Source organism: Syngnathus leptorhynchus, chromosome 3 (genome assembly GCF_054491065.1).
Source record: "Syngnathus leptorhynchus isolate UIUO chromosome 3, UIUO_Slep, whole genome shotgun sequence".
Lineage (NCBI taxonomy): Eukaryota > Metazoa > Chordata > Actinopteri > Syngnathiformes > Syngnathidae > Syngnathus > Syngnathus leptorhynchus.
Window position 1 is genome coordinate 20609444 of NC_141197.1, and position 21421 is coordinate 20630864.

A 21421-nucleotide genomic window follows, 5' to 3' on the forward strand; every position below is an offset into this window, starting at 1 on the left:
AGCGCCGCTACAATCTTGGCCTTATTTAATTGAGCACAATGGCGCACGCCTGCACATGCACACAGCAGGCGGCTGGCGCAGATCACGCAGCGACGTAACCAGACACGACGTGCAAAAAGAAGAAGGGGAAGATGAGAAACGGACGGCAAAAGCCATTCCTCCTCAATGGCGCTTCTCGCCTTCTTCTCTCCACAAAGCCAAAAACAAAAGTGGTTTTGGACGGGTCAAATAAAGCCTTTTGTCCTGAAATCTTCCTCAATCTTGCCAATCCCTTTGTCATGGTGGCTGGCGGTCTGATGTGATCTTGTCACCTTGGCAAGATGTCAACGGCGCCGTGATTGACAAGCGTGACCGACGTGGCGTAGGCGCCAATGATCAGTCAGTCGGGAGCAATCTCGCCGCTGATTTCAATTCAGCCCAGTGTCGTCGGCCTGCGCCGATCGGAGCCACAATCCCAGTGGGGTGTTTGTCTTTGCCTCATCGAGAAAAGTTTGGCCGTGCGAGATGAATGATTCATCTGATTGCAGTTGATCATGCGGACAGAATGTGGAATGAGCTGAAGACATGAAAGATGCTTGCTGAAAGTAGAATTGGCAATTCAAAACAAATTGAAATGAACTCATTCATTAAAATTGAATACAATACAAATAATAAAACTAAAAAAATCCTTGATTTCATTTTTCACCTAAATTTTAAAGACGCCAATGATGCAATAGAATTCCCGCCGCCATTTTTCTTCTTTGTTAACAACTTTCAGTCATTTGTTAACTATTGTTTTCGTTTGACCCTTTTTGTTATCTCACAATTATTTTGGGGACTACTACGATGAAAACATCTTGCTGACTGTCCAATTTCTCATTCTTCCTCAAATGCCCCCCCCCCCTATAGTCTCACGGCCAAATCCGCTTTCATCCCACCCGAGAGACTCCCGTTCCCAATTGTGTGAATATTTCCTCTCAGAGAAAGTGAGAAACGTCAATTTGAAGCATTGTTTTAAATCTACTTGAAGTCCACATTGACCCGAGAGTTAAGGAGTGGGAAAGTTGAACGGAAGAAGGAAGCTTTGGGACTTTGGAGGCTGCGAAAACAAATAAACACATCATGTTTCACTCTCTCGCACGTGCGCACACACACTGTCAGAAGCACTGATGAGTTCTTCTATATCTGTGTTTGTCCTCCAGAGAGGCCTTTTGAGCCAACAATATCCATCTTGTTCTTGGCCCTGACCTCTGCACAAGTACGCAGCACTCGGTCGGCCCTGTAGGCTGTGTTGTTGTTCTCTCTCTCTCTCTCTGCTCGCGTCGGAAATCGATGCTAGCGAAGCGCGTGTCTTGACAGCAGCTCATCTCGTATCCGTGTGTGCTGGTGTTGCTTTCACATTCCCACTCTTTTTTATTTTCTATTTCCCTTTGATCTGCCAGCTTGGCCAAACAAGAACCAATCAGTTACTGAAACTGATCTCAGACTCCTTTTTATTTTGGCTTCTCATTTTATTGGCTTTTTATTTTTAATATCTAGCTGCTTTCACTTTTTGATTGTTTCTCTATCTTTTTCCCGGCCACTTCTCTTTTGCTTTTTTGGGGGGAACCATTTCACCAAATATCTCCATCTCTTCCTCAACTCGTCCTCCTTCTTCTCGATGGAGCAAATGTGCCAGAATGGAGTTACGCCGCAGCCGTAAATGACTATCGATCGGCCCTTACCTGCTTCTCCTTCACTCTTCCGTCTTTTTCCGTCCCGATGAGCGTATTTGACGGTCAGCTGACGACCAGCGGCGCTCGTCAGCTCGTGACACGCGGCCGTCGTCTTCTCGTGATGTGCGGATGACGGGAATCAAACGCGCCGGCGTTATGTCGCCGTGACGGACGACACAATAAAAGAATGGCCAAAACCTAATTGGGATTGATGCCTTTAAGGACCCGAGTGACAGCGAGGCCACATTTTTACAACGAGCCTCCCAAAATAGTGAGAATGAAATCAATCTGGGAATAAAAAGAGCGTCAAAACTGCCAAAAATATAGATCACCAACATTTTGCTGATAAAAGAACTTTTTGCTGGCAAAAATAATCCAAATGATTGTCATCATTTCAGTGCTGCTGCTGGGCATTTTCCTGTACACACGCTGGAGGAGCTACAAGGGCCTGAAAGAGGGCGTGTACCACGTGTCGGCGCACCACGACGGCTGGGAGGACGTGCGAGAGAACGTCCTCAACTACGACGAGGAGGGCGGCGGCGAGGAGGACCAGGTACCCCGCAAAATATACACACGCAGCATACGCTATGCTTGCTTCGGTCGGGCCGTGGACGCAATGTGTCATTAGCGCGCTCGGCGCGTCGGATGCTGATGCTGTAACCGTGGCAACGGCAAAGCTCAACCATGTCGGATTGTTGGTGAAAGCACAGGCACGCATGTGCGTCGCTTGTCTGTGCTGTGCAAGAGACAAAATCAACACAATCAGTGTGTGCCCACAAGAACTACTTGAAAGCATGGCCTTTCCACGCCCGCAATGTCGCATTCGTGCTGCGAGCCCGTTCTCCGAGGGGGGTCAATTAAGAAGAGCTTCTCCTCCACCCAATGATTTCGGGTGATGCCGAAGCTCATCCCAATTAGCCGCGGCTCATCTCTGGACAAAATCCAATCTGGTCCAAAGAACGCCAGCTCATCCGTGAAGCGCAACGTTTTTCTTTGCCAATGAGGCCCCGTGCGTCGGCGTCTTTGTGCAGAACGCGTACGACATGGCCGAGCTCCAGAAGTCTCTGCAGCCCAGCCCGGCCCAGTCGGTGCAATACTGTCGATCCCGGGCGCTGCACCACCCGCCGCCGGCGCATCACCAGCACCTCCTCCACCAGGCCTCGACGCCCCCGGCCTGCGTCCAGCCGCCGGACCCCCTCAGCAGGACGGCCAGTTCCGGCACGCCGTCGGCGTCCTCATCCGCCTCGGGGAAGGCCTGCGGGTCGCGGCGGGACGTGCCGCCGGCGCGCTTGCCGGCCCAGGGGCAGCCCCCCCGGCTGGGCCGGCGCTCGCTCTCCTTCTCCAGCCAGGATCTGGCCCGCTACCTGTGCGAGATCATCCGCGACGCCGACCAGCACCCGGACACGGGGCCCTTCGACTCCCTGCAGGTCTTCTCCACCGAGGGCGGCGGCTCCCCGGCGGGTTCGCTCAGCTCCTTCAGCTCGGCGGGCTTGGATGACGGGGCGGCCGACGCCCGGCGCGAGGAGACGCTCGGCGAGTGGGGGCCGCGTTTCGAGAAGCTGAGGGCGCTGTACGAGCGGGCCGAGGCCAGTGACCTCTAAGCGCCCGGACGGGACCCTCTCGAGGGGGAAAGGTGACCCTCCCGCAAACACACAAACACACACACGTACAGACTCTCGATGTTATTTGCTGTCAATCAATCGGCTGGATAATGGAAGGTGCCATTTGAGCTCTGACTTGGGGTGGGCCGGCAGAGCCACGCCGTCGCCGTCATGGACGTCAACCGAGGGCCCTTAAATGTGAAAACAAATGTTTTTTTTATATACATATATGCAGGCACAGCAGAGACACCGAAAAATTTATTTTTGGCCTCTTTGCCTGTTTCTTGTTGTGTCACCAAATGGCCACTTTATTAGGTACACAGAAAAGCACGTACTATATGTAATGGAATGGGGATGGATTTGATCTGTTCCTGGGTCAAAACTGTCAGCACACAAACTAGGAATTGTACAATAAAATTGCACAAAACTACTCATCACATTGGTCAGAAATGTGAGTGAAAGAGTTTTTAAAAATGAAAAGAATATTCATTGTTAAAAGAAAGAAATTGTCAAAACGTGGTGAGAAATGGAAAAGCGGTCAAATGAAAATGAGTGCGATGAAAATTTACCAACAGATTGAAACAAAAATGTGAACAGCTTTTAAAATGACTTCATGACTGTTCTCGGGAGGCGAGTCCTTCACGTAAAGGTTTGCCAACGGGCTGTTTTTCACTTCAGTCCATTTGACAAAAAAAACAACTTGATTTGGAATCGTTAGCAACGGCTATGATAACGTGTCGCTTCACCGCATAGCTGCGGCGTGGAACACTTTCGCTCACGATGACTTTTTGAACTTTTTGTGTGCGGGTTCTGAAAGGGAGCTTTTTTTCTAACTTTTTTGACGCCACGAGTTTAGCCAGGAACAGACTAAGTCCACCTTTGTTATTTTTGTTGTTGTTGCCACAAATCTCTTCTGTGCCAAATAAACTGGCCCAAGATGGCGCGTGACACGTTTACAAGGACTCGCGCGGAGCGACGGCGTGTTTTCTGGCGCGACATCTGGCTACTTGATCTTGCGCTCTCCTTCTTGTCCCTATTTGCATTGCGACAGCCAGGAAACAAAGCGGCCGCTTGCAGAAGGGCTGGCTGGCTGGCGGCAAAATAACAAATGCCAAAACGCTCAAGGACACGCGTGACACAAGCGGGTCGCCGTTGTGGCCCGGCCTGGTCTCGCCGCTTTGCCGCCGTGAAGAAAAGGTGATTGTTGTGATTGCGTTGATTAAAAGAAAAATCATTATTGATCATCAAAGCAGCAAGGAGTTAATAATTGTGGCTCTTTGTTTTCCTCCTCACTCACTTGCTTCTCCGATCGATGTTACTGAGAAAATGGATGACCCTTTTCATTCATTACGAGACCATTTGCACAATTTGGTTTGACTCGTGATTTTAAATGGGATTTCAAGGCCGAAATGTTCTTTGCAATTATATTTTCATGTGCCCCCCCCCCCACTTGTCTAAACATTCCCTTGTGATTAATATTGCATTTGAGGAATATGGATGAAGGAGATAAAGGCAGCCATCACAGGGGGTGGCCATTTTGTTCTCGACCGCCCCCTGCTGGAGACTAAACTTGCCATCAAAGTGCCCCCGGGCGAGCATTGCCAACGTCAGGGCTGACCTTTTGTCTTTGTTTGGTCACGGGATGTTCACGAGTCAAGACAAAAAGCCCCTTTTCATCATTTTGTAATTTTGCAGTCATTACAATCTTTGTGGTATTTATTGAAGTTTTCCTCATTTTCACAAATATTTGGAACAATTTTCGACGGTCCATTTCCATTCAAAAACACAGAAACAGTGAGTTGTTTCTGCTGAGTGGGCATTTTTCCATGAAATCCTTGTACATCTTGTACATTTCCGCGATTGCCGAGCTTGCAACGGAGAGAGCTGCGAGGAGCTGTTTTATCTCCTCGCTCACCTCCGCCCGCTGACCCCCTCAACCCCCAATCAATAACGGCAAAAACATTTAACAGGCCACAAAGACAAACACACACCCACCGCGTCTCAGTGTGTTTGCGAGGCAGGACAAAAGTAAGATTGACAATGTCATCAAGTGCCTGATTTGTCGGTTCACCGAGGTGGAGGCAGGTTTTCATCACGTGAAAATATTCTTCAAATTGGTGGAGAAATGCCAATGTTTCGATGAGTGGATGGTTATGATGTCAACTGAAACAGGTTTATGGAAACAACTGCCTCAAGGCTAAATGGACAAAAGTATTGAGACACTTCCAGGCTGTTCTGCAAAAAAAAAAAAAAGGCCATAATAATGTGATGTCCAAAAAGTTTTTATTTTTTTGATAGTCACACATCATCTTGATGACTCAGTCGAGCACTCTCGCACCAAATTTATCCAAACGTGGACACCAAATGATGGATGAAGAGACCTGTCCCAAAACTTTTGTCCATGTGGTTTTCACGAAGGGTGTTTTTCTTTTGACTTTGGTTCGCAGTCATTTAATTTCTTGCATTGTCATTTTGAGGGCACGCATGTTGTGCTTTTTCGCCCGACCTTGTACATAAAGAGAGGAAAAGATTATTTACGTGACACACTCGCTCTTGCCGCCTGCGACAAACAGGAGAAAGCGAGAGCCAAGTGGAAAAAAAAACAAACAAAAAAAAACGAAATCATTTTCTAAAGGTTGTGTGTGATGATGAGCTTTGAAGAGTTTTGTGCTTTGTATTTGCTCTCATTTGTTTTCCTCAATAAACTTCATTTGTTTGCACCGCTGCTGCAAAATACAAAACGTGCTTTTGTTGTTGGACCAATGTCATCAACATGGCTGGACGAAAACCTCGATATTGACATAAGTTTGATTTTGACATTTGACAATTTCTGCACTTTGAATCATTTTTAATACACATTTTTAATTATTTTGAAGATGTTTTTGCCACGCTTAAAAAAAAATCCATTGTCATCCTGTTTTGAAAGCCACCAAATGATTGATTTCTTCCACGTTCTAATCATTTCATTTTCATGATCTTATTCAACACATTCTTTTTCCCCTCATGAAAGCATGTTTAGAATCATTGCTGAGTAGCAGTTCAGTTGTATTTGGCAGTTAGAATTAGATTGTTGTCACATTTGTGTTCTTGTATAAATATTAAAAGGAAGTTTCTTTTATTCCTTGTTTTTTACCTTTTTAAAGCATTTATTTGTCATTTTTTTTTATTTTTTCCCTAACTCCATTCTTTTGGCATCCTCCCTCATCTTAATGTTGACTTATTTTATACGATTTTATGTTTTCGCTATGCGAGCGGCGACGCAGCCACTGAATCCAAAGCATCTGAGCTGAGGCGGGCGCAGCAGTCATCACGACAAGCATCGGGCCGCCGCCGCCGCCGCCGGCACCGGCAGCACCGCCGCCGCTTGTCTATCAGTCTGGCACGTTCTCCACTCGGGTCCAATTGTTCCTCCCCTCAGCCGCCGCAAAGCTTCCTTTCATCCACAAGTGATGCAGCAGCAGCAGCAACACTCATTGGTGCTATTGTGGATTGCCGCGGAGAATCAGCGCCGCAATTTCCTCACCGCTTCCATTATTCATGGCAGTGTGCGACTGAGATGATTGGAGTGCAAGGTTGAAGCTTCGACTGATGAGAATAGCGGTGGTGAAGGGAAAGCAAAAACATGAGAGACATCACAACATGGCTCCCTTGCCGGCTAATAGCGTTTCGCTAGCTGCTTGGTGGCACTTTGCAATGTTTGTGAGCATTTAGCGAGGGGTTTGAACCTCAACTGCAACTACTAAGCACCGATGCAGTCAAATGACTTTGCTCACGTTTTACAAGCAATTTCATTGCGTTTCACAAGCCATTTGCTAGCATGTGAATTTGCCAGACTACTTATGGCTAGTAGTGTTGGCTCGTGAGTGAACGCTTCGAATCTTTTCAGTGAATGAATCACTTTCTAAAGTTTCAGTTCATATGACTTCAACCAGTGGGTGTCGGTAATGCGCATTGAAGCCCGTGCCACGTCACCGACGTCACCGTAAAACAAAACGAAGATGAAACGCCACTTCTCTTTTATGCACGTTTTCTCCACACCACTTTTTTATGCACGTTTTCTCCAAGCGTTATGCAAGAACGGGGAGATTATGCTTCTCTTGGGGTCACTTTATTTTATAACACTTATAGTAGTTTTTAAATAACGTGTATGCATATATACGCCGAAATATTGTTGTCCAATATAGCTACTGCTATTTCACATTAGATTGCTGGTTTGGATTTACTTGTATTATTATTATTTTAATAAACATTTATGTTAAACCTTGTCTGGTCTTTTATTCCGTGTCTTTATATTCATCAATTAAAACATAAAAATCTGACATTTGATATGTGTTTTACGTTGTTATATGAGTTTGTGTCCCCCCAATGGAGTGTCCGTGTGACGTCATAGATCCAACAGCCAATCAGAAAGTGGGGGAGAGGGCGGGTGTGGCACTTTTCACTTTCCGTTCAACTTTGACCATGATTTTTCCCTAATGAAGTGGCCTGTGATTAGGTACACCTGAAAATGGCGGTGTACCTAATGGAGTGTCCGAGTGACGTCACTGATCCAACAACCAATCAGAAAGTGGGGGTGAGGGCGGGTGTGGCACTTTTCACTTTCACTTAAACTTTTTCCTTAATGAAGTGATTAGGTACACCTGCGTCCGTGTGACGTCACAGATCAACCAGCCAATCAGAAAGTGGGGGGTTGTTTGGGTGTGGCACTTTTCACTTTCCGTTCAACTTTGACCATGATTTTTCCCTAATGAAGTGGCCTGTGATTAGGTACACCTGAAAATGGCGGCGTACCTAATGGAGTGTCCGAGTGACGTCACTGATCCAACAGCCAATCAGAAAGTGGGGGTGAGGGCGGGTGTGGCACTTTTCACTTTCACTTAAACTTTTTCCTTAATGAAGTGATTAGGTACACCTGCGTCCGTGTGACGTCACAGATCAACCAGCCAATCAGAAAGTGGGGGGTTGTTTGGGTGTGGCACTTTTCACTTTCCGTTCAACTTTGACCATGATTTTTCCCTAATGAAGTGGCCTGTGATTAGGTACACCTGAAAATGGCGGCGTACCTAATGGAGTGTCCGAGTGACGTCACTGATCCAACAGCCAATCAGAAAGTGGGGGTGAGGGCGGGTCGGCACTTTTCACTTTCACTTAAACTTTTTCCTTAATGAATTGATTAGGTACACCTGCGTCCGTGTGACGTCACAGATCAACCAGCCAATCAGAAAGTGGGGGGTTGTTTGGGTGTGGCACTTTTCACTTTCCGTTCAACTTTGACCATGATTTTTCCCTAATAAAGTGGCCCGTGATTAGGAACACGTGAAAATGGCGGTGTACCTAATAAAGTGTCCGAGTGACGTCACAGATCAACCAGCCAATCAGAAAGTGGGGTGAGGGCGGGTGTGGCACTTTTCACTTTCCGTAAAGCTTTGACCATGATTGTGTGTGTGCGGGGGACGACGCCGATTTGTTGAACGATTCGTTTGACCGAATCTTTTGAGTGAACTGATTATAAAGATTCAGTCCACTTAAAAGAACTGGAATGCACATCACTAATCTAGCTGTGTGTGCGTGTGTTTTGCTGTCATTTGGTTTGCTGTTTCGTAACATTTAGGCCACAAAACATCAACTTGTTTCAAAAAGATGATTTTTGCCTCTTTCGTGACTCACCACTTGGTCACGTCTTGCTAATGTTTTGGTAGCCTCTCACTGGCAGTTAAGCGCTCAGATGCTGTAGTGGTTGACTTTTTCAAATGAAGAATCACTGGCAGCCTTTTGTTAACATTTGATCTGTTTGGCAGTAAAATACTGTAGTTTAGACCTCACATGAGTCTGCCCTTAAAAAAGAAAAAAATCACTGTCGCCGACTCCCAACATATTAGCATTTCCAGAGCCATTGACGTGCACTCCTTTTCTTGTGCATTGTCCAAAGGTGCCAAAGATATGTGCTTCTTGGTACACACAAAGTATGCGTCAGTTCTTCTTGGCTTTCTTCTTGACTCGGTACATATGGAAGGTTTTGTTCTGGAAGGTTCTTTTGAACAAGGCGGCGTATTCCGGCGAGTCCGTCTTGACGGCGTCGCAGAATCGCGGGTGGGCGGCGGCCACCAGGTCGGCGTCGTTATCCCCTTCACCGTCCATGATCTGATTGGACAAAAGGAGATCACGTGACCGTCACAAACAGGAGGATAAAACGATCTGGTGTTCATTTGGAAGTGGACCCACGTGTCCGTTGGCCAGGTCCAGCAGGTCTCTGAGGCGACATCCTCGCTGGTGGCGGCGCTCGTAACAGATGGAGTTCTCCAACACCACGTAGTGGGCGCCCATCCCTTGCAGGATGGCGTGGATGTCCTGCGGGGAGCGCCGGGCGTACACCTGGTACACCTACAGGGCAAAGCGGGACAACCGGCGTGAGGCGGCCAGAATTGTCTTTCTTCACTCGTGATAGGCTTTTTTAGCAAAAAAAAATGAATAAATTACCATGTCTTCGAGAAACTGTGTTCTTTAAACTTTTCTTCCGAATAATTAAAAGTCTGACTTGATCACATGACTAATGTCATATGGGTTTGAACCCACAATGTCAATCAAAGGCAAGTCTACGAAGACTTATGCACTGAGCTAAACCTCCCAATTAGATCTACTGAGCCTTTAGAAGGTCCAAAGAGACAAAGTACCCAAAGAAAGCCCACACTTGCAGTAAGTACTAAAGCCTGAATCATAAAAGCCTAAGAGCTAGATGAGTTTTATTCTTCCCATTCAAGGAGTAAATTTGCAACTTGAACCATTTGGGAACATTTCACTGTGATTTTTGGGGCTCCATCATTAAAGACACCAACATCTGTCTGGTAAGGTGGAAAAACATTTGATTTCCTCTGGCTGCACTGAAAAAGGCCTTTGGGGTTTGTTGGATTTCTTTCCTTCCAGATGTTGATGAAGAACAAACCTCAGTTGAGACAAGAAGACCTTGGCCGCGTCTCAGCTGCGTCACTGATTGGCCCCGCCCGGGCGGCCATTTTGCCAGCTGGTGTGTGTTGACGCTACCTGTTTGGTCCGCTCTCTCAGGTCGGCGTCTTCATAATGCGGGTGGTTGGTGATGATTCGCCCCGTGCACAGTTTGATGCCGGCCAGCAGCTGCATGCTTCCCGCCAAGACGGCCCGCTCCGGCGTCTTTGTGCTGCCGACAGAACGATAGCACCGGCGGATTAAGGAGAGGACGCGGCGGAAAGAGAGAAAAGGGGCCAGGCAACAAAGGAATCTGGAAGGTGTCGGCTTTGTTGCGGAGGCCACGTGAGCTTGAAGTGGTTGTTTGAAAAGCTAACCTTATTTTCAAACCCTATCTTCCACCCGACCTGGACGCAAAATGGAAGTCAATGCTGTACGTATTTCCCGCTGTTCCATTTTGAACGCCCGCGGTGTCAAATAATGACTTGCATCAGGCGACAAATTCAAACGAGTGTTTTTCCAAATGACCAAAAACGTCGGCGCCGAGTCATCCATCTTTCATTTCGCTCCTTGTTAGGCGGCGCGGCTTGAAGTCAGCCTGATTTCCCGTGCACGGAAGCTAATAACTCAGCTCAGACGCCGCGGCCGTAAGACGAGCCTCCTTCGCCGCCGTAACGCTTTCATCCGGAATGTAATTAGCGCGGCGGGCAGGTTTAGCCCCTCCCCGCCCGAGTAATTCCGCGCAACCCGTATAATCCTGGCATCCTAATGGGATTAGCTCCTGAGGCGAAGAGCACGCACACACATTTTAGCACGAGCAGCCGCAGTCATCACGACAATCGGGGTAATGGCAGCCTTGTAAAAGCGGTGTCGCGAAAACACCGTGGTGACGCTCAAATTGGTCACACGCAAACATCAGATTGAAAAGAGCTGGGAGCGGTTGAACTCTCCGCTAAACAAATCATCAGCACCTACCAAATCGACTTGGGCCAGCCTGCTGCGAAAGCCCGACTCGCTTTGGAAAGCCTCATTTTAAGCGCCGACTGTGTCCAAAGCTTCATTTGAGAACCCCAAAGCCGACTTGAATTTGTCGAAGCCTATTATGAAACTCGCGAACCGAGCCTGACTCGAGCCAGCAATACGCACAAATGAAAGCGTTGCTACCTGAGCTGAGCTGCATTGCAACTTAGTTGCTAACCAAAACAGCAGCATGTCAGCAGTCCCTCAGAGCAATTAAGTGAGAAGTAGTGAGACAGCCGCTGGAAAGTGCACAGCAGCCGCAGCCAGACTTCCAAAGCCCATATCCCACCAGGCCGGCGCTCTTGATCAGCAGCCCGGCCACGGAGACCCTCGTGGGGTGGGTCGTGGCGGGCTTGGGGAGGGGGCTACCGGAGCACTGCCAGAAGATGGGCCTCTTCCAACAACTACTATTTCTTATTCATCAAGACCCTTGGGCTCTCATCAGTCAGGGGCCACCCGCGCACACACACACACACAATGCACACACACACACACACACACACACACACACACACACACACACACACACACACACACACACACACACACACACACACACACACACACACACACAATGCACACACACACGGCCTAATCAAGAACATCAAACAAAGTGGGGAAACTAATAAGATTTGCCTTTGATGTCAGAGATGATGATGATGGTGTGTGTGTGTGTACCTAATCCAGGTCATGAGCTCCACAGTGTCTGGATCGTAGAACTCCCTCAAGTCAGACAGCTCCTCCACCATCTTGGGCCAGAACTGCAGGCGACCATGAAAATGATGTCATCATGCCCCAAAAAAACAAACGTTAAAGTGAGTCATTGCGGCCAAGTGGCGCCCAATATGCAGTCGACAGTAGGTGTTTAGAATTTTAAACATTTGAGACATTAAGCAATACCGTCATTCAAAATAGCTGGCATTGAAAACTGCAAATGATTTATGAATGTCAATTTGACAAGTGTAAAGTCTTTTTCTGTGTGCGAGCGAGCGCACAATGCAGCAGCAGAATGAAAATGCTCAAAGGTGTTGCTGCTTCTTTTTTGCCTGCTGCTTGTATACAAAAATATTGCTGGTATTATGAGATGACGGTCACATAATAGAAAGGGAGGGGGGTGAAAGAATAAAAGGACTTGGTGGCTGGTTGAAGGCGCACAATGGCCGCTTCTTGTTTGCGTATTGTTGTGTTGCGCTACCTTGTAAGAGAGGAAGGCCAAGACGGCGGCGGGCGCGGCGTAGCGGACCAACGTCAGCTGGCGGAGGGAGGACACACAGCAAAGAGGCACAAGTCACTCAAGGCCAAGCCTAAGAGCCACACTGCCCCCTGGTGGCCACCTCTAACCGCAACCCTGCACTTGGCACGTCGCAGCAGGTTGCCTGCCAGTCTGGACGCCTCTGGGAATGAATGATGCGCTCCCCCCTTCCCTTTCCCTTCCCCCCGCAAATTGGCGATAAAAGGTACCTGCGGGTACATTGAGCGTCTGTTTAAAATCCTAATTCTGCCTTCACTGAAATTGTTCAATATTTGGCATGACTTGTCAACTTCCAATTCTCATTTTAAAAAAACCAAAAATCAGAAACCCAAACGGTGTCTGGAAGGGCCACTGCTAACCTTATTTGGAAATCGCAAGTCTGAAGATGCAATCTTTGCTTCCAAAAAAGTCCCGCTGTCTTCAAATCGTAACTTTTTCAACTTTTTGAAAGCCGACTTCAACTCTGCCTTACTTGAAAAGCTCTGGGTCATTCTCGTTCTTCCTCCCTTTCTGTAAGGCTTCATTTGAAAGCCAGGCCTTTGTAACGGTACCCAAACGAAAGATCCAAAGCCTGGCCTGCCTCGTTGGTGGCGTTCACACTGACCGTGACTTTGGTGTTGCATCGGAGCGCGTGAAGGAGCACGGCCCAGACGTCCCTCCCGCACACGCCGTACGCCGCCACGGCACACATATGTCCCGTCCAGATGTACTTCATCCTGCTCGGTACAAAGAATGTGAAAGCTTGGCGAAAACAAACTTTTTCAAGATGCAGAAGCCAAAGAAAAAAAACAAGAAACGCAGTCTGCCTGCACTTTTGGCCTCCTGCTCTTCATCAGCACTTACAGGGAGCCAAAAAATCCAATTTGTCAGTTTGTGTGCAGTCTGTCTCTGTGCTGCTGTTTAATGCTTTCAGACAGACACACACACGTGCACACACACGCGTGCACACACACAGCCTCAACTGTGCCGCCGCCTTCTCTTTTACGCCGTTCCCAAACGCTTCGTGTGAGCTGAACCTGCGGGTGAAAAGGTTTGAATTCAATTCTAATTCTGCCTTTGACAGTGATTTTTTAATCCTAATTCCTAATTTTAAGAGGCTAATTTGAAAAGCCCGTCCACATTTGAAACACGAAAGCCTTATTTGAATGCGTGCGCATAGCCCATCTTGCAAATGAAAGTCGACAGGACGGCATATTTGAAACCCTACCCAGCCTTTCCTTGAAACCCTGACCCTCCTTTACACCCTGAGGCTGATTTCGTTACATCCAATAAGCCATAAAATGCTGTGTGCTCGAGTGCCAGGCATTGTTTTTTTAACCTAATAAATGAATACATTTTTTCGACGTTATTTTGAGAAGTGTCCTACTTTGTTAGCGGTCATTGAACGCACCTCGAGCAAACGAGAGGAAGCAGGCTTTTAGTGAACCGGGCAAAAAGTGCCATTTGAAAGCCAGACTCCGCCTTCAAGACTTCATTTCAAGCTCCCATGCCGGCGCCAAAGATGGAACACGTGAGCGACTCGGTCTAGAATGCGCGGCACGTTTGTACCGAGCTTGTAACGAGCTGCGAGATTCTTGAAATGAATCCGACGCAAAGCAAAAGTCACAACTCCGATTATCGACTTATCGCTGTTGCAGTTGTCGGCGCACTGGCTTGGTCACAGAGGAGCTACACGGAGTGACGCGCACGGACGTACTCATCCACACGCTTTCATTGCGTAGGTTATGAAACGACTATGCTTTCAGAATAATAAGAGAAGCTCGGCGCCGGGCGGTGTTGCTGCGGTTGCCGTGACAACGGCGAGGCACCGCTCAAAAGAAAAAGAGACAAAGAGGCGAGAAGAGGGGTCTTCGGGTTCAGGCGCAAGGGTTGCGTCCGGCGATTGGCTTTTGGACCCGAGGAAGGCGTCCTGCTGTGTGCCGAATTGGAGGGATGGGATTACGTTACCTTTGGAGGGCACCGCAAAGTCACCCGAGGCACAACATACTAGCTTGGCGGCAAAAAATAAAAAGTGTAGCGAGAGCAACAAGGCAGAGGATGAAATGCAAAGTGTTTGCCATCACCTCATGGTGCTGAGGGCCAGCAAGCCGTAGAAGAGCGTGTGCAGCAGGTTGTAGGCCACGTCCGGACGAAAGGACGCCACCGCCGGACCCTCGGCTTTCCTCTCCGCAGCGCCACCTTTTGTTCTGTGGGGGGAAGGACTAGTTGGCTGAAGTTAGTTAAGTTAGTTGGGTTTCCCTCGGGGGTGCACCTGAGGTTGCGTAGAGCCGCCAGCGCCAGGGCGCCGCCCATCAGCACCAGCGTGAGGGCGTAGGGGCCCAGCAGGAGGCTGGCGGACAGACGCTCCAAAGTGTCCAATGGCAGCGCACCGAAGGCCTCCTCGCACAGATACAGGTTGGCGTCAAAGTCCCTGAAAAAATTGCAAAAGGAGCCGTCAACAACGGAAACTTGCGCGTGATAGGTAACGTCAACAATTGTGCGTTTGTGCTCTTTGTAACCTTCTGGGCTGGCCGGCGGAGCGATAGGAAACATTTCTGGAGCATTTTCACAGAGGTTTTAATAATGCCGCTTGTACATTTTGTGCCAGCAAGATATGGCAGAGATATACATCCAACACACGTGTGAATATCACAATAAACGTCGTATCGCGTGCCAGCTGCTGAATAATTGAAGGGCCGCTGGCTGGCGCGCAGCGAGCCGGCGTTATCTCGCCAGCGACGACGCACCGAGCTAATCGATGGTGCGAACGCTCATCTATTATTCACGCGCACAGGTGCCGCGGCGTCGGAGGAATAAAACGCACAACGGCGGACGAGCTGAGAACCCGAAGAGACGAGCGCGAGGCGCGTTTGCCGTTCCTACCTCGTGGGCCCCCGGGCAAACTTTGACTTGATGAATTTAAAGATGTGCTCGTCGGATCGCAGCCGCAGCGCTTTCTGCAAACACACGCGTGCAGATAAGGTTGGGAATGAAATAGAAAAACAAACTCGCCTCAAAACTACACGTGTCAGATGAAGAGTGGCCTCCAGAGTGTGTTTACTCAACTGCAGAGGGAGGGAAATGTATTTTCTCTCTTTTTCCCGCTCGCTTGTAATGAACCGGTAATTCACTGCTGCCGTGAACGTTTGTGTTCATTAAGTGGAATGCAACTATTTACAGCAAAGCGCTGTCATGGCTAACGGGTCCCTGTAGATGGTGGCGCCGAGTCGCTGGCCCTCAAGTGCAAAACACCATAAGAAATAACTCAACATAAGAGCAAATGAAAAGAACAAAACGCAAGCCATCTTTGGACCCTTTTCTTGCGGAAAATGGATGTTGGAGAAAGGAGAGAAATGGCGGACAGACCTTGGTCAGGAAGTTGATGGCGAAGGTGAGCAGGAGGACGGCTGTGCTGTGGATAATCAGCTTGAACACCCGGGACGCAAAACTTCCCGTCTTCAGAGAACGCTGCCGCAGGAGCACACAAAAAAAAAAATCAAATCACATATTTTAGACAATGTTTTCGAGAAATAATAAATTTTGTTCATTTTGGGGACACTTTTTACTCTACCTAATCATAACAGTCTTTTTTTTGGTATCATTCAAGCTTCCATTTTAGGAAACTTTAATTTAACAGCGTCTGAATGACTCATCCTGCTTTCTTTTTTTCTTAAAGCAGCCTACTTTCAACAAGTAACTTAGCATACATATATGAATGATTTAGAGCCTTGCGCCGTCTCGCTGCCACGCTAAATATCTTCCTAATTGTCACCGTGATAAGATCGGATTGGAATAAATTACATTAAGACTTGACGGGGAAATGTGTCCCTGCTCACAAAGTGGAATTATCGGCAGCTTAAACAAAGCCATGCTCGCGCGTACGCGCGTACGCGCGTGCGTGCCAGGCGTGGCATCCATCTTGCGCGCGTCTACGCACGTGGACGTGACGCACGAGGAGGGCCGCCACGATGAAGCTGAGGACCAAAGAGCCCAGGATCATGCTGTTGAAGAACTGCAGCAGCCAGACGCTCAGTAGAGCGCTCACTTGGACCAAGTACAGCGTGGTCACCTGGGAAGAAAAAACCCCCCAAATAAAACACTCAGACAGAACAGACCAAAAAAAACCCACCTCGCAGTCACAAGAGGGCAGCAAATGACCATATACGCTCATACCTGTGCTGCGGTGAGCACGTCCACACAATCCAGCGTGTAGACGACGAGGGCCTGAACCAGGAAGATGAACTGGTTGAACTGCCAGGTCACGCAGAAGCACAAGCTGCACACGAACATCAACCACACCGTCACCTTCTGCCCAGTGGAAGGAGAAAAGACAGAAAAGTCCTAATGCTGACGCAGTTACGGGAGTTAGCATTGGCGTTAGCCCACGCGCGCCCACCTGCTGCAAAGTGCCCAGCCGAGGCCTCAGGTAGCACGTGATGGCGGCAACCTGTAGTGCCAAGAAGGGCAAAGACCAGTTTTCTCTCAGCGAGATAGTGAACTCCACACGAGTCGTGTCCACCCTACAAACACATTTAGAAGTCATCCTGAGCACTGTTAGTATCCCCACAACATGACATGGTCGTGGATGAAGCTCCACAGATCAATACAGGCTGTGTTCCTATTGATTTGTCCAAGAAATGTGTTGTTTTGATCTTTGTGAACATTAGATAAAAGAGAAGCTAGCTAGCTGGCGGGAGTTTTGCTCGGTGCCCACCTGTTGAGGATGTACCAGATGGCGGCCAGCGCGCCCGCCGTCCACGAGCCAGCCAGAAGCCACGCTGTCAGGTAGAGCGCCATCACGTAGACCGCTTGCAGCGAGAACACGCTGTAGATGTAGAAGTACATGGGCTCCAGGTATGACTGCAAAACAGGCAACAAAATTGTCAGCATGACCCCCGCCAAAGGTTTTCTTTTTTTTTGTAAATATAACTTTTCACGTGGTCGTGCATGTGTGTTTGTGTGTGTTACCTGTATGGGCAAAAGCCTGTAGAGAATGCTGAGAAGGACCTCCTGGTAGATGTTCATCCTCTGCAGGAGGTTGATGGTCCTCTTGGACTCTGTCAAGTTGTCATGGATCAACTCTGACAATCCTGAGCAAAAACAAATATAAATCAATGAAAATTCAACATACAAAATACAATATTTGGTGGTCCGATTAGTACCAACTCAAAATTTACATTTAGATGAGACGGTCAGCGTAAGAAGCGAGGCTCTACAGATTCAACACCTGAAGTGACTTTTACTGAGCTAAATGAAAATCACTCGACACGTCCGTCATGAGATAAATGTCTCAAGGAGCCCTGCTCGAAATAACACAGGAACTTTGCCATGTAGATGATTTCCTTCAAATCTCTGCGAGTGTGCGCCACAATACAGTCGTTCTTCCAGAACAAACAACTCTGATCCAGAATGAATCTGTAGCCATACTGCTGTGATTATTCCAAAGAGACCCGCGGGCGGGGCTGGAAATGGTTACAACAAGTTTGCTGTGATTGAAACGCTGCCTGATGCCAACTTGCGACATTCCAGACACTTTGGGCCGCTGTCGTCATCCCGAAGCTCCGGTGGATGAAGCGGCCGCATTTTCCGTGAAACAGCGTCTACGTTTCCACCCACACGCTTCTCTTTATCTCTCCCTCGTTCTGTAAAAATCCCTTCCCTTCCCTTCATTCCTCTCCTCGCGGCCAGTCAGTCGATTAGAGAGTGTAGTGGAAAATTGCGGTAAAGAAGGAATTTTAATGACCGCGATGATGGGAACAAGGAGTCATTTTACCCACGTGCATCATTAGCAATAAACTGTTGACGTCGGGCCACAAAATGGAGGGCGTAGCCAAGCTAATGCTAATGTGTCCTGCTAACGTAAGCTAGAATAAGAACAACAATAAGTCAAATTGCTTTTGTTTTTACTTTTTGCACTTAAGGCCAACAATATTTGTGAAATGAAGGTGTAACTTTTTGGTCATTTATTAAGAGAACATATTTGGTAATGAACCACGGTTAAAACATGCGCATGATGACATTTAGTTAGCGCTCAGAAGTCACACTGTAACATAGCTAATGCTAATTCGTCTAATTCTCACTTGATTTGTCTGTGGTACGTTTGCTTTTACTCAAACAACAGAAATATAAAGATTCTAAATTCTAAGTTGAGGTCATGAACAAAGGCCTAATGAGATTTGCTTTCAAGTTAGCATAAAGTGATTTATCCTGTACCTTCCTGTATGGATGGGGCGTTCAACATTTGCTTGTAGTACGAGTAGTAAAGTCCACATTCGGTCCGGAAGGAGATCTCACGCTCTACCTCCTGGAACAAAAATGTTGCTCAGTTCAGTTTAGCCTCTAAAATTTGCTTGAACTTTATATGGTGACACTTACTCCAAACGCAGCCATCTAGCATTAACATACAGTTCTTGCTATACCTTGTTAAGACGCACTAGTGTCAGAAAGAAAGTTAAATATGTAAGGCTTTGTCGAAAATGCTGAAAAAAAAAAAAAAAAAATGACTTCATTTTCCTCGAGTCCCAATGGTCAAACTGTGTTGTCGTTTTAGAATTTGCGGGTTCTTAGATGTTTTGTCGGGCGCTACCGTGAGCTGTTGGAACCACAGCAGGTTCTCGTGCAAGGCGTTGACACAGCAGGCCTGCGTCAAAGCCAGCAGGCCGGCCGTCGTCAGCCCTGTCGCCGTGGCAACAGTCCGTCGCCACCTTCGCCCTGGAGCTAGAGAGCCGGATCCGGAGCTCCCCTCATCCTCCTCCTCTTCATCCTTGGTCGTACCTCGTCGCCGTTTGCGGAGCTCCATCACCAAAGTGAAAAGCTCAATAGAAGAGATCCGAATCAATCTGGAGAAAATGTACGAGGAGCGGCCGAGGTGTCTTCAAAGTGCTTCCAAATCATTTAGCTTTTGAAGCTCCATGGCAGAGAAAACATGTCAAAGTGCTCTCGTGGGAAATGAGCAGCTCCTTTATGACCTTCCGCTCTGCTTAAAAAAAAAAAAAAACGGGGGAGCAGGTCAGGATCTCAAGCGGACGCGCTGGCCCTGGACTTGAATCCCCTCCGGTGCCTTTGTGGTGTCTTGTTGAGGCCCCAGTAAAAAAAAGTGCTCTGCCAGAAGTCGAAGTGCAGGACCAAGATGGAAAAGTGGGAAGCTGGTGGACTGTGGCTCGCCTGACCTTTTATAAGAATAGGACGGAGGGAGGGAGGAAGTGGGGGGAATGTTTGGGAACGCCAGCGCACTTGTGGATGTGTCGTCCAGCTGCGTCCCAAATTAACTCCCTGTTGCGAGCCACGTGGACTTGGCTAGCGGCACACAATGAAAGCGGGCGGGCGGGCGAGCGAGCGAGCTCCGCTGCCCTAAATGAACTGCACTGCTAATTGTGTGTCATTCCGCAACAAAATCCCTGGTAGACTTTTATAACTTCCCGCCACTCACTTTGTACTGCAAACAAGGACATTAATCACTAAAAAAGTATTTCTCATAAAAATGCTCATCTAACAATAAGATTAACTGATGAACTTTCCAGCTTCTGTCCTTGTTATCCGTCTAAGAAACTCAGCGTCCCATGAGAATATGAGTGTAAATGTCAAAAACATGTGATGCTTTTTTTTCCCCCAAGGTTACAGAAAGTTACAGAAAATGTAATATACAATTTCATCTAAAAAGGATTTAAACAAGGATATGACATAGCGGTGGAACTGTTAAGCTTCTTTTGTAGCAGAAGAACCAAAGTGTTGGAGGTCTGATACTTGGATAACGTCTTCTTGGAGTGTGTGTTTGTGTGTGTCCATGAAGAACATAGTGCACTGCCAATGATGATGTCAACTCCAAACACGCTGTGGCCACTCTGTTGCCGTGGTAACACAGTCAGCGCTACAACAACAAGCTCAGACTTTGTTGCAAGACTACCTTTTTTTTTCTTCAATCCCACCGAAGGTTCTGAACACATAAACACATGTCTAACGGATAAAAATTTTTTTTTAAAAAGTTAACAGGCAGCAGCTGTGACCGTTAGCTCGAGCACTAAAGCAGATCCGACGGGCTTAATGTTAGAACGGCTTTCGATTCATTTCAACGGGGAAACCTAATTTGAGTCTGTCGCATTAATGATACAGATAACTTGGCGTAATAGAACAAGGAGCAAGAACCTTGATGTTGGAGAACCACAGGTCGTTCTCGTGAAGCGTGGCCATGTACATGCAGCACAGCAGGCCCAGGCCCACCGACACCGACCAGCCCACCGACGTGCACACGATGGACCCCCACGACCAGTCACCTGCCGTTGTGCATGCACGCGTGAGGATCATGAGGAGGAAGCGTCAAGTGAACTTCACCCACAGAGAGGTGGTATGGAATGGAGCCAACCTGGAACTCACCCTGCAGGAGGTCGTCCTGGTGATGATGCTGGGGGCAACAGTTGGACTGATGGGGCTGCTGAGGCTTACAGTCGGCAGGGGTGCTCTGGGGGGGACACTTACCCCGGCTGCCCTTCCTATGGCGCAGCGCTGCCATGATGCGCGGCCCTGTCACAGATCCAAATGTAAACAACGACGCCACCTTGTGTTTGTTTTCGAAACTGACTGTGGTCGATTGGATGACTTTGTTTAATATTTGAGGGGGGCTATAAACGAGATGAGATCATATACCGTTTTGGTACACAAGATTGATCTAGGATCTCATATGTGACTTATACTAACTAATAAGGCGACATTGTTGTGATTTTGCGGCGCGCGTTCCCGTAATCAAAACAGACGAACACGCACCGGGAAAACCCAAACGTACGCGTCCGAACCGCAGCCCAAGGAACGTCCACTTAGGCGGCTCTCGTCTGCTTTCTACCCGTCTTGGTTAGCTCCGCGGCCCATTTATTGGGGTCTCGTCTGCCTTGAGAAGACACATTCATTGCTTGAACTGGCTTGTCACCTCCCGGGGTTCGATTGAG

General features: G+C 48.0%; 2 protein-coding genes across 8 annotated transcripts in view; one reads left to right on the forward strand and one right to left on the reverse strand.

Moving 5' to 3' along the window:
* The window catches only part of LOC147059742 (neural-cadherin), a 102213-nt gene extending 96094 nt beyond the window's left edge, over nucleotides 1-6119 (forward strand). For all 3 annotated transcript variants that reach the window (XM_085908220.1, XM_085908218.1, XM_085908219.1), the window contains 2 exons: nucleotides 2093-2247; nucleotides 2726-6119. In XM_085908220.1, the coding sequence (XP_085764346.1) occupies nucleotides 2093-2247; nucleotides 2726-3295 (725 nt within the window). In that variant the 3' untranslated portion in view covers nucleotides 3296-6119. The remainder of the gene's footprint in view (nucleotides 1-2092; nucleotides 2248-2725) is intronic.
* Nucleotides 6120-8657: 2538 nt separating this feature from the next.
* Nucleotides 8658-21421, reverse strand: dpy19l3 (dpy-19 like C-mannosyltransferase 3). 5 transcript variants are annotated; one of them, XM_085908397.1, is made up of 19 exons: nucleotides 21243-21421; nucleotides 20856-21002; nucleotides 20628-20755; nucleotides 18699-18789; nucleotides 17454-17575; nucleotides 17200-17345; nucleotides 16882-17005; nucleotides 16659-16793; nucleotides 16423-16554; nucleotides 15852-15953; nucleotides 15369-15442; nucleotides 14758-14916; nucleotides 14570-14692; nucleotides 13111-13222; nucleotides 12450-12506; nucleotides 11933-12015; nucleotides 10334-10466; nucleotides 9518-9676; nucleotides 8661-9436 (listed from the first exon to the last, which is right to left on the reverse strand). In XM_085908397.1, the coding sequence occupies exons 2-19, from the start codon at nucleotides 20989-20991 to the stop codon at nucleotides 9266-9268; spliced, it is 2187 nt and encodes a 728-aa protein (XP_085764523.1). In that variant the 5' UTR covers nucleotides 20992-21002; nucleotides 21243-21421; the 3' UTR covers nucleotides 8661-9265. The 5 variants fall into 5 exon arrangements, with proteins under 5 accessions (XP_085764524.1, XP_085764523.1, XP_085764522.1 ...); XM_085908396.1 differs by having other exon boundaries at nucleotides 14570-14707; XM_085908399.1 differs by lacking the exon at nucleotides 21243-21421 and having other exon boundaries at nucleotides 14570-14707; nucleotides 20845-20920.

Coding starts and splice junctions, on each gene's coding strand:
- dpy19l3 (XM_085908396.1), bottom strand. CDS start 20,991: ATGGCAGCGCTGCGCCATAGGAAGGGCAGCCGGGGTAAGTGTCCCCCC. Junction 16,555..16,658: donor ACGTGCTCACCGCAGCACAG/GTATGAGCGTAT, acceptor TTTTCTTCCCAG/GTGACCACGCTGTACTTGGT. Junction 14,708..14,757: donor GCGGCTCTACGCAACCTCAG/GTGCACCCCCGA, acceptor TCAGCCAACTAG/TCCTTCCCCCCACAGAACAA.